Source organism: Antrostomus carolinensis, unplaced genomic scaffold (genome assembly GCF_000700745.2).
Source record: "Antrostomus carolinensis isolate BGI_N321 unplaced genomic scaffold, ASM70074v2 scaffold12444, whole genome shotgun sequence".
NCBI lineage: Eukaryota > Metazoa > Chordata > Aves > Caprimulgiformes > Caprimulgidae > Antrostomus > Antrostomus carolinensis.
In genome coordinates, this window is record NW_010310144.1 from 1,441 (window position 1) to 11,691 (window position 10,251).

Sequence of the window (10,251 nt, forward strand, 5' to 3'; positions counted from 1 at the left end):
TGAGGCTTCTTTTGTAGACACAAATCCAGGAAAAAGTAAAGGATCACAAAAGGGGAAATAGATCAACTGGAATTATTACAGAGAATAATTGCAAATATGACAACTGTGAAGAAAAGGTGAAAAGAAGGGAAACAATTTTATCCTCAAAATTACTTTAAGTAATGTCTCTTACTATCCTAATAGTTTGCATATTATGTGCATATTTAGATTGTAAATTATAACTCTGAATTAACCTTCTTGTTTTCTGTTCTTTTGTTAGTTGTCTTTTCAAACACCACCTTTCTCCAGAAGTCTACCCTCTTTTCTTTCAGCTTTCTGGCTTTCTTTTGTGTTAGATTTATCTGTAAGTATTCTTCATTTAGGTTGTAAGATGGCCATTCAACCAAACCCTCTCCATTAGGATTTCTATAAACAAGAAAGAAAGAGTAAATGCCCTTTCTGGTTGCAAGGGAAATAAATTAGGGAAGTTAAGACTGAATCAACAAAGCAGCTAACTCAACATGGAGTCAGTACAAACCACTAATATGTGTCATGAATCTCATGATTCTTACCCATTTCGAGCAAAGTTAGCCCAATACTTCATTAGAGTTCTACTAAGGTTCTTTTCTTCCTCTGTAACTTCACCTAAGAGACAAAACACAAAATAATTATTATGTGTGTCAGAAATCAAAACATTGCTACAATGGAAGCAGTATTTCAGTCTGTGAAATTGCTGTAACAACTTATTGATTACAACAAAGGCACCCTACCTGCAATATGTTTGTAATAACAGCAATCATCAACGCAAGATTTCAGCACGCTTTATGAATGAGATGAGCATAATTATCCTTATTCTACAAATCAAGGAATTGGGGTACAAGGAAAAAAGGTGATTTTTTTTCTGCAGCTTTTCAGGAAACCAAAAGCAGAACTAAAAAAAAGAACCTAAGTGACTTCAGTCTCATTACAAATCAAGAAATGGGCCAAATGGTTTAGTTTCATAGATCTCATTCTAGCTTTGTGGGACTGAAATTCTCCATAATATTCAGAGCATGACTAGGCAAAGATTTCTTCATTCTGATACAATACAGTGTAATTCCATGTCTCAATACTTCAAAAATATTAATCTAAAAATAGTCACACATATGCCCACTGTATCAGTTAGGTGAAAATAATTTTAGTTACAGTGTGTTATTAATTATAAATGCATCTCAATGCATCAAGAAAAATATTTGCTATTTTAATGCTCAGTAAATTCAGGCAAATGGAAAAAAATCTATATAGTGTTTTCTAGGATAGGATAGTAGGATAATGTAAGTAAAAAAATAAATATAAAACATAAGCAAAATCAAAAAGCTCTAGTAACAGATTAACAAATGCTTTTACAACATAACTGGATTGCTCCAAAGTTCAATGGAGTAAGAGGAAATAGTTTCATTTATGTAAGCTTTGAAACAGACTGAGAACTACTGTGCAAATGACAAAAATAAAAGCAGATAAAATGGTGAATTGACTTAAAATAAGTAGATTTTCTGTGTTTCTTTATCAAAATAAGAACTGCTCCAAATTTATTTCATGGGAAAGAAAATACTCTGTCCTGAGTATTATTGTTTTAGGCACATGCAATTAAAGGAAATTGCTGGATTCATAATATTCCTGAGGATGTGGCATCTTGTATCTAACTGTTCAATGACTGGCACATTCATTGGGACTGTAGCAACATGGGATTCTGCCTGAAGGAACCAGCACTTTCAGAATCCTCTGAGAATGCCCAAACTGACCAGGCAAAGGCAATTTTGGGAGTACACCCTTAATCCTTCCTCAATGGACCAGTTCCATTTCGAATAAAATGCTTAAATATTGAGTCAAGGGAGAAAATAGTCTCTGACCTAACCATTAAGTCTTCACACAGAAAATGAAACACTACAGTGCCAAGCCTTGCTCTAATCAACACAACTGGAACACTATCTGCAAAAGAGATGAGTCCTCCATTCTCTGGAGCCTGACAGCCCATGGGATTTCCTGGAGAGAAGGAGACACCATCTTAAATTCCTCAGGGTAAGAAAAAAGCCTAGATTTCCTGCTTCCCAAGCACTCTGCTAGTCTCCTGCAAGCTTGAGCTTTCCTTCAATTTATTTTTCAGCCAAAGTTATTTAGCAAATTAATGGACAGTGCTGGCATAATGACAGTGATGTTTTCTAGCAAATGTCGTATTTGCTAAATTGTTGACCACCTATGTAACTTACTGTGCTTCAGAAACAGCAAACTACATGGAGAATGGAGAAGACAGTAAATTAGTGTTAAACAAATTCTAACAGGAGAAAGGGTTATACTTTGGTCTCACTGTTAATATATGCACTTTAGTCTGATTAAAATGAAAGTAGAACTACTGAGTAGAATAATGCCAGTGTTATGAGAGTAATTTATAAGTGAACATTGAATGTTCTACTGCTTACTACGTAGCTGAATATCACCAGCCAGATATGGTCCTCCAAAGACAAAGCCAACTTCATCTCCATGATCAGCTTTCACATACTCTGGTTTACTATCCCAGTATGAAGTGGGCCGATGCTGAAATTCAAAGAAGTAGGCAGGAGCTCCAGATTCTAGAAGATGTAACATTAAGAGTTAAAGAAGACATGCATAAATTACATCTGACATCAGCTGTTCAAAACATTACTTTAAATATGCCCAAAGCTTTATACTGGGCACATTTTTAGTGTAATATTACATTCAAATTTTTAATTCAAAATTAAGAACTCACAGCACTTGTACACAAAAAATGAAAAATTCACTCCACGAAAACTTACAGAAAACAAAATAACATCAAATTATTTTCCAGTTCTGGGTATTTTGTCATGATTTGTCCACACTTAAACATCAGAAAATCTCCAGACTACAGAGCTGCTGACTTCCCAGGTAGCAGTGGGCCAAAGGACAAATTCCAGGTTGCTTTAATATGTTTTAATTTTTAAGCCTGTATACTTCAGTTAGCAAATATTCATCTGTGTTATCGTGCTCTGCTCTCAATATATTGTGACTATGAGCACAAGTGCAAGACACTAGTACAAAGATAAAGGAATACATACACTTGCCTGACAGAATCCTGCAGACCTATATCACTCTTCACCTTTAAGTTCCCTGTGGGAATCTCAATACTGGCTGCCTACACACGACAGGATTTGTATCTACATCATTTGATCCAGCATGCAGTAGGAGGTTTGAATATCACACTGGTGTTCATTAGCTCACCCCTGTGATAATTCAGTGCTTTAATGGATGGCATGACAATTCCTGCATCCCCTAGCAAGTCCAGAAATTGGTCCCGTAGTTCAGCTGGATCATCTGTGTTTCCTAGATATTCATCCACTATCATAGGCAGAAACTCTGATGGTATAAACTAAGAGAAACAAGAAACAAACAAAAATTATCACTTTCTGAATTAGCAACTAAAAATGTAATCTTTTAAACTTCAGAGACTCCACAAAAGCACAAAGGTCTAAGGCAGCACTCATATTGATGGGAAACCATGATGGCAAAAATTCAGACTTTTTGTGGGGAAAAAAAACCCAACACCAAAAAACCAAATGAAACAAACCACATCAGGTTAAATTTGCAAAAGATTTATATGGGCTAAAACTCTACAGGAATCAACAAAGATCCAGCACATTCTCCTGATAATACTTCTGGCTTCTGTTTTCTTCAGGAGAAAAGAGACGTGAATAACAACAGTAAATTCTCTGAGGCCTTGAAAGATTTATGGACTCTGAGACTACAGGGCAAGACTGACAGGATCTCCAAACACAGCTTATGTTTTTAGTGTTAGAATTTGATGCTTGAAAGATACATTTCAAAAGTAGAAGTACAAAATAATTACTTTAAAAGTTATATTTAATTTAATGTAGACATATTGAAAAATCCTGCCTTGAAACCCATCAACCAGGACATTAGCCATCAGATACTATAAAATTAGGGACACTATTACAATAATCCTACATTCAAATACATGAGACAAAAATGTTGGTCCAGAGGTCTAGAAGGAAAAAGGTATTCCCCAAATCCCAGGCCTGACTCAATTCTGTTTCTGTGTAACTCCATACACCATAGTCCCGTCAACTTTGCTGGAACTCTCCCCAAAGTACAACATGACCTCTTAATCTTAGTAACACTATGACTCAAGCAGGAAATTAGAGACCAAGCTTCACAAATCTGTTACATGCATTAAAAAGAAATTTCACTTCTCAAATTAGATAAGTGCAACAGTACTTACCAACATTGGTAGTAAAAACTCTAAAGTTGAAATGATTGATTTTTTATCTCCTATATCCCTCAAACCTGGTATTTTTGATGTCTGTGCAGAAAAAAAAAAGAATGTTATTAGTGCCAATTAACTTATCCAATATTTTTAATATTGGAACTACATTTTTCCACTTTATTCTTACTGCTGGTGTTTATTTTTGAAGCATCATATCATATCATATGTAAAAATGCAGTACAATGCAGCAGCTGTCTTGAAATGCTTGTATTTACTGCAGTAAATGTTTCCTTGGTGAAGGCTTCTACACAAACCACTCATACTAAATAGTTTATCCTTAAGTTAACACACATTTAAACTAGAAAGCATTAGGGCAGAATTGAAGCAAAAACTTCTGTCTCAAAGGCTTATTTTCTCTCTGTAGGGGAGATCTTAAAAGTCACTGTAAGCATCTCTGTCTTTAGTCCAATTGTTTTAACCCTTTGAAGCAAAGATAAGGCAATGCTCTTTTAGAACATTACATAAAATGGTTCTCTGTCTGCAACAGATTTCACCTTACATTTTTATTCTTGGACTCAGATTCAGAAGAAATGCTTTGTACTACATAGATGAACATGAATACTTAAGAAACAAAGAAAAGAGGACAAGGAAGAGAGAGGATACAAATCCACCTCCTGCAGTTTTGTGTACTGTATAGCAACTATATTTTTTGGAGTCACCCATGGAATTCATATAAAAAAGAATTTATGCACTGAGAATGGGCTGGACACCTGTGTTATCCCCATACTCTGTCCCCAGATGAGATTTTCAAACCCTAGATCTTTCTGCATGGTAACAAGGAACACAGAGGCAATGATATAAAGAGCAGTCAGAGTTCATAATGACATACAGGGTAAGCTGTTTAAGATGATCAGTGTTACATTTTTAAACATTCTATCTATCAGTCCTGAATACTGTGTGTTGTGGGGAAAATGATTGGTTTTATTTTTCTTTCAGCAATAAGCCTTGACTGTTGCATTCTTTTTCCTTTCTGTCCAAGCAGTTTAACTGGCAGGATGAAGCCTGTTTCACTGGTTTGTGACCAACTGTCTCTGGGTCACTACAGAGTCATAACACAAGCAATGTTTACCTTGTATATAATTCCAACAATGCAAAGCCTTTTGGCCATATTTAAAAGGTTGTCCTACTAGCAAACACCTTCTCAGAGTTGCCTGCATCAGCTAACGCAAACATTAAAAAAAAAAAAGAATTGCCATTAAATTACAGATCTAATGTTCCAGCCAAATTCATTGTTGGTGACTCCTATCATAAATGGGACTGCATTAAATTCTCCTCCAGCCAGTATCTCTTCAGGTGACTTAGGAAGAACTACTCCATCCAAAACTAAGGGTAGAAATGGGATTTCCTGAAGGAGGAGAAAAAAAAGATCAAATTACTTGTTAATAGTATTTTCCATTTTTCCTTCAAATCATATAATAAAATGTCCACATTTAATGTTCCAAGTGCAAAAAAGGGCTTTAAAAAAATCTGAATATCTAGAGCCACTGTAACATAAATTTACAGTTTTACATGAGAGTATAAAACACAAGCCTGGTTGGGTCATGGTACGGAGTAACGTAATGGTTTCCTGATCCTGTGCTGATTCTAAGTGACATTAAAACATTCAAGTCTTGCTCACAACTTTACAGGTGTTGTGACACTTAACTAAGTTCTAAAGAGAAATTATGTGCAATTATTTCAATATTGAGGGGTTATTTTGTCAAAAGTTAAGAAAAATCAACTGTGGAACAGGCTAACAATAAACTCTGGTCAGAGACTGAGCTAAAATTTTACAAGTGTGCCATTAAAAAAAAGTGTTACTAAGTAAAGTTTCACCCACCGGACTCTTAAAGACTATATCCTCTGCTTCCTGGTTCCTTAAGCAGTTTATCAGTGAGAGTGAACTGCTCATGTCACACTTAAATATACTTGCAGTTTTCTGAAAATTATTAACAAAGACAAGAACTGTTAGCTACAAGGTGGTCTTTAAGGAATTTATAAACATACAGCTGTTATACACAGTACTGTTAATAGTTTCATTTAAGGGCAGATTTAGGTGAGCTTGATAGGTCCTTGAGCATTTTATTTTACTAGAAATACCACAGTTTGATCACAAAGTGAAATCACTCTGATATACTTCTCTCTCTTATTGTATTTCCATTCACTGTTCTACAACAAACCTTGCTGTAGAGATAATACAAGGTTGTAACATAAATAAAAGAAGGTGAGAAAATTCAGAAAATCAACTTACAAGAGATTTACCTTATTACCACCTACCATTTTGGGAGGAGAAATGAAAAGGTACTTACAGAGAGGAATTTAATTTTGAAGTTTTTTTCATTTGGGTTTTTTTTTTGGTTCAAATAAAGGCCCTCCAAAAAAGACCATAGCTGAATAAAAACTGAATGCCTCTTCTGGATTCTAATTAAACTTTCCAAAATAAATTTCATAGTCACTGTATAAATTACAGTGTGCATGAAAATGGATATATGCCTAGTTTGGCATGGGTGTAACTGAAAATACCTAGCTTGACTCATAGGTATATAAACACATAACTGTACAATCTATTTCCAACACCAAACAAGACTGAAAATAAATAGACTATTTGAATGAAAATTTATTTAGTGCTAATCTATATATTTATAGGTATGCCATGAGAATAAATTTGATCAACTTTGTTGCATAACTTGCAATAAGATTTTCCCTTTTCTCTTTTAATCTAATTATCAGATATAAGAAATAGCCTATTTTAGGTTATAAAGGCTTTAAAATGAGAAAGAAAAAAAAAAATAGCCTACCTTAAGATCTGTTGAAAGAAGTAAATCTTTATCAGGGGGCATTAGAATTCCACTCTCTGATATTGCTTTATGAAAGAGACCCTTAGACAAAGGAGATAAAACCTGACAAGAAGAGAAGAACAGAGAGTATTTATTTTACATTAAGGTCCTTATCCCATAACTTCATGCTTGACTAGACTGCTGGATTCAGTGGGGAATTACACGTTTTTATGTGCTTACAGGGCACACGTCCAGACTTAGCACAATATGCCATTAATCTTACTTTCAAAAATCAGATTAAGCATGAGATGTTACACTAATTGCATGAGATGTTACACTAATTGAGTTTTTTTAAGATCTTTTTTAAGACTTTACTTTTTAGTATATCTACTACATTCCTACATGTGCAAAAACAAAGCAAGATCCTGCAGATACTCCAAAGAGTGTAACAGATCCTGGATCCCCGCCAAAGTGTTCGATATTTTCTTGGATCCACCGAAGAGCTGCTATTTGATCCAAAAATGCCCAGTTCCCACGAGCATGTTCATCACCAGTACTGAAAGAAAAGCAGTATAAGCCAACGTCTCAGGAAAAGTGGTAGTTCTTCTAATACCAGAATAAAATAAACTTCACCAACTCACATTTTGCACTAAGTGTCATATTTGAACAAGAAAAGATCTGTATAGCCTACTGGCCTAAAGCCCTTCCTAGTCAGACCTAAGCCCCACTGACTTACTTGCCTCCCCTGTTCACCCATGCACAGATTCCTGGCCTTTACACTACATGATTTTTTGCTCTACAGACCAATGGATGGAAATAAAGACAAGAATAAACATCCTATCCAGAAACAAATAAGACCAACTAGGATTCGACAGCAGGCTACAATAAAGTGACAACGCAAATGGAATTTATGGACATTTCTTAATGTTCTTAAGTTCTGATGTCAGTGAATTATGTACATTTAAACCACTGTCACAGTGAGAAGCTGGTATACAAGTTCAGCTGATTTAGAAAACAAAACTACCCATGCTTTAAACGTGATAGGAAGTATTTTGTAAAAAGTGAAATAGGTCATCTTACTTGAAGAATCCAAGGAGTCCAAGTCTGTACTGAATTATTACTACCACGACATTCTCATAGGCTGATAGTGCAGAACCATCATACCTAGAAGCACCACCAAATATAAAGTTGCCTCCATGGATCCACACCATTACCTTAGAGAAAAAAGGGTGAGACATACTTTTATACATTGCTTGGTAGATTTCATTTGAAAAACGAAGACATCATCAGAGAATTGGGAACTCCAGATGACTGAAGCTCAATGGGAGCTGAATTTTACGTTGGTGGACTTTGAATTTTACATAATAATATTATTTTTGCTAATGCAGCATCAAATTTTCAAAAGCACTCAACTGACTTAGGAGCTATCATTAGGTGCAGACTTCACAGGACACAAGTTTGTACAATGGGTTTACGTACAGGTAACTTGTCCTTCTTGTTTGAACCAGCAGGGCTGTAAACATTTAGATACAAACAGTCCTCAGAAGTTTGGAATTGAAGGTGTTTTTCTTTAAAGTTTTTTTCAGCTATTTTCAACATGGACAGATCTTGAGGACATCTGCACAAAAGAAAGGAAGCATGACTATTAGTAATAAAGCTGCAATAGCAACAATGTAACTTCAGTAGAGAAAACACACTTTCTTTGCCCCACAGACTAGATTCCCACAGTCTCTCATAATTTGTGTTACTTATATGCAGTTAGAGGTGCAAGCTGTAAAAGCACAGGTTTATACTTGTACTTAAAAAGCTGAATTATTTCAGCACAGTATAATGAGAAAATGTGACTTCCAAAGACAGGAATTTCCCAGGAATTCTTTGTGGTTCCTATTTCTACAGTTCTTATGAAATATTTAATAAGAATATTCATATTTCAGTACTGGCTGTGTATTCACTACCAGTCAATACAAACTCCTTATCACGAATCAGACCTCTGTACCCTAATAAACACAACACTGACAAACATGAGCAGGTCCTATATACAAAAGATCTAAACAGCTCTCACAGTGCTGGGTAAGAAGTTGCATCTCTCAGACCATTCCAGGGTTCAGGTGGTTCAGGTGGAGAAAACCTCAAGGATCCCACAGGTGCTTTTGCAAAAGGAATCCCAAGGAAAACGTTTACAAGTTTGTCTGTCCCCTTCACATTTGTTTGTCTCCCTTTGAGCCGTCCAAGTGCGATAGTCACTTCTGGCTCAGCACCGGTCTGTCCTACGTGACACATAAGGTAAAAAAATTTAAAAAAAAAAATTTAAAATTGAATCTTCATAATTATCAGACAGACATTTCAATGAAACATTTTTTACTGACTGCTTAATTTAGAAGATTTCAGCTTGCTCCTTTCAATCTTGTTCAGTTTGCATTTTGCTTTTGTGCAATGACAGACACCCTCTGCCACTGTAGCTGGCTCTCCCGGAGACAACTGGTGCTAGGTAGGACATAGTTTACTCACTGTGCAAGAGCATAATGCTTAAAAACAAATTTCAGAGCAAACAGCAACTGTTACAATCATTAACATTTTCTAAAATATCATCCAACAAGATCTTAAAAACATTTTGTTTAGATAATTCAACACTGTTTTTGCTTTCTATCTTATAAGAAAGATAGAAAGTTTTCTTTTCAAAAAATCATCTCAGAAATGGTTTCATCTCACAAAACCAGTAATTGTTTTGCATCAACTTAAGAGGATACTTTTGCAGATTGATGACAAATGTATAAGATAAGTACTGCCTTTGAAAATTACTACATTGCAACTTGTTGGTGCAGTTGCTTCCTCAATAGCCATAATAACAGATTTTGCATCTCACCTTCTGCTCCGCAAGTGATGAATGCTATACTACAAAACAAGGTACGAAGCAAAGCAATCTGGCTTGCAGGAGCCATTTTTCATGCCCGTTTGGACTCTGGATTATTTACTGGTTTTACGCAGAAGAGAAAGGTACAAAGGTCCCTGCTGAGGGCACTCAGAGTAGGGAGTGCAGCTAAATTCCCTTTTGAATACTCATGGCATTACGCACTTTCAGAGCTGTACTTGATACAGAATGTAAATACCATCCCTTAGTGTAGTGTACCTAATAGTTACCTGATCCTGAGAATGGATGATCTGAAAATGACCCAACACCATCTGTGAACAACAAGAAAAGGT

The 10,251-nt window shown here is 35.5% G+C and overlaps 1 protein-coding gene across 1 annotated transcript; it reads right to left on the reverse strand.

The window, feature by feature from the left end:
• Positions 1–215: 215 nt before the first annotated feature.
• LOC104518591 (fatty acyl-CoA hydrolase precursor, medium chain) lies at positions 216–10,029 on the reverse strand. The gene is made up of 13 exons (XM_010166316.1): positions 9,914–10,029; positions 9,113–9,317; positions 8,530–8,668; positions 8,131–8,264; positions 7,453–7,606; positions 7,072–7,173; positions 6,114–6,212; positions 5,499–5,639; positions 4,250–4,330; positions 3,232–3,379; positions 2,436–2,585; positions 552–624; positions 216–405 (listed from the first exon to the last, which is right to left on the reverse strand). Exons 1-13 carry the CDS (start codon positions 9,987–9,989, stop codon positions 216–218), a joined length of 1,692 nt encoding a protein of 563 aa, XP_010164618.1. The 5' UTR covers positions 9,990–10,029.
• Between the last annotated feature and the right edge of the window lie 222 nt (positions 10,030–10,251).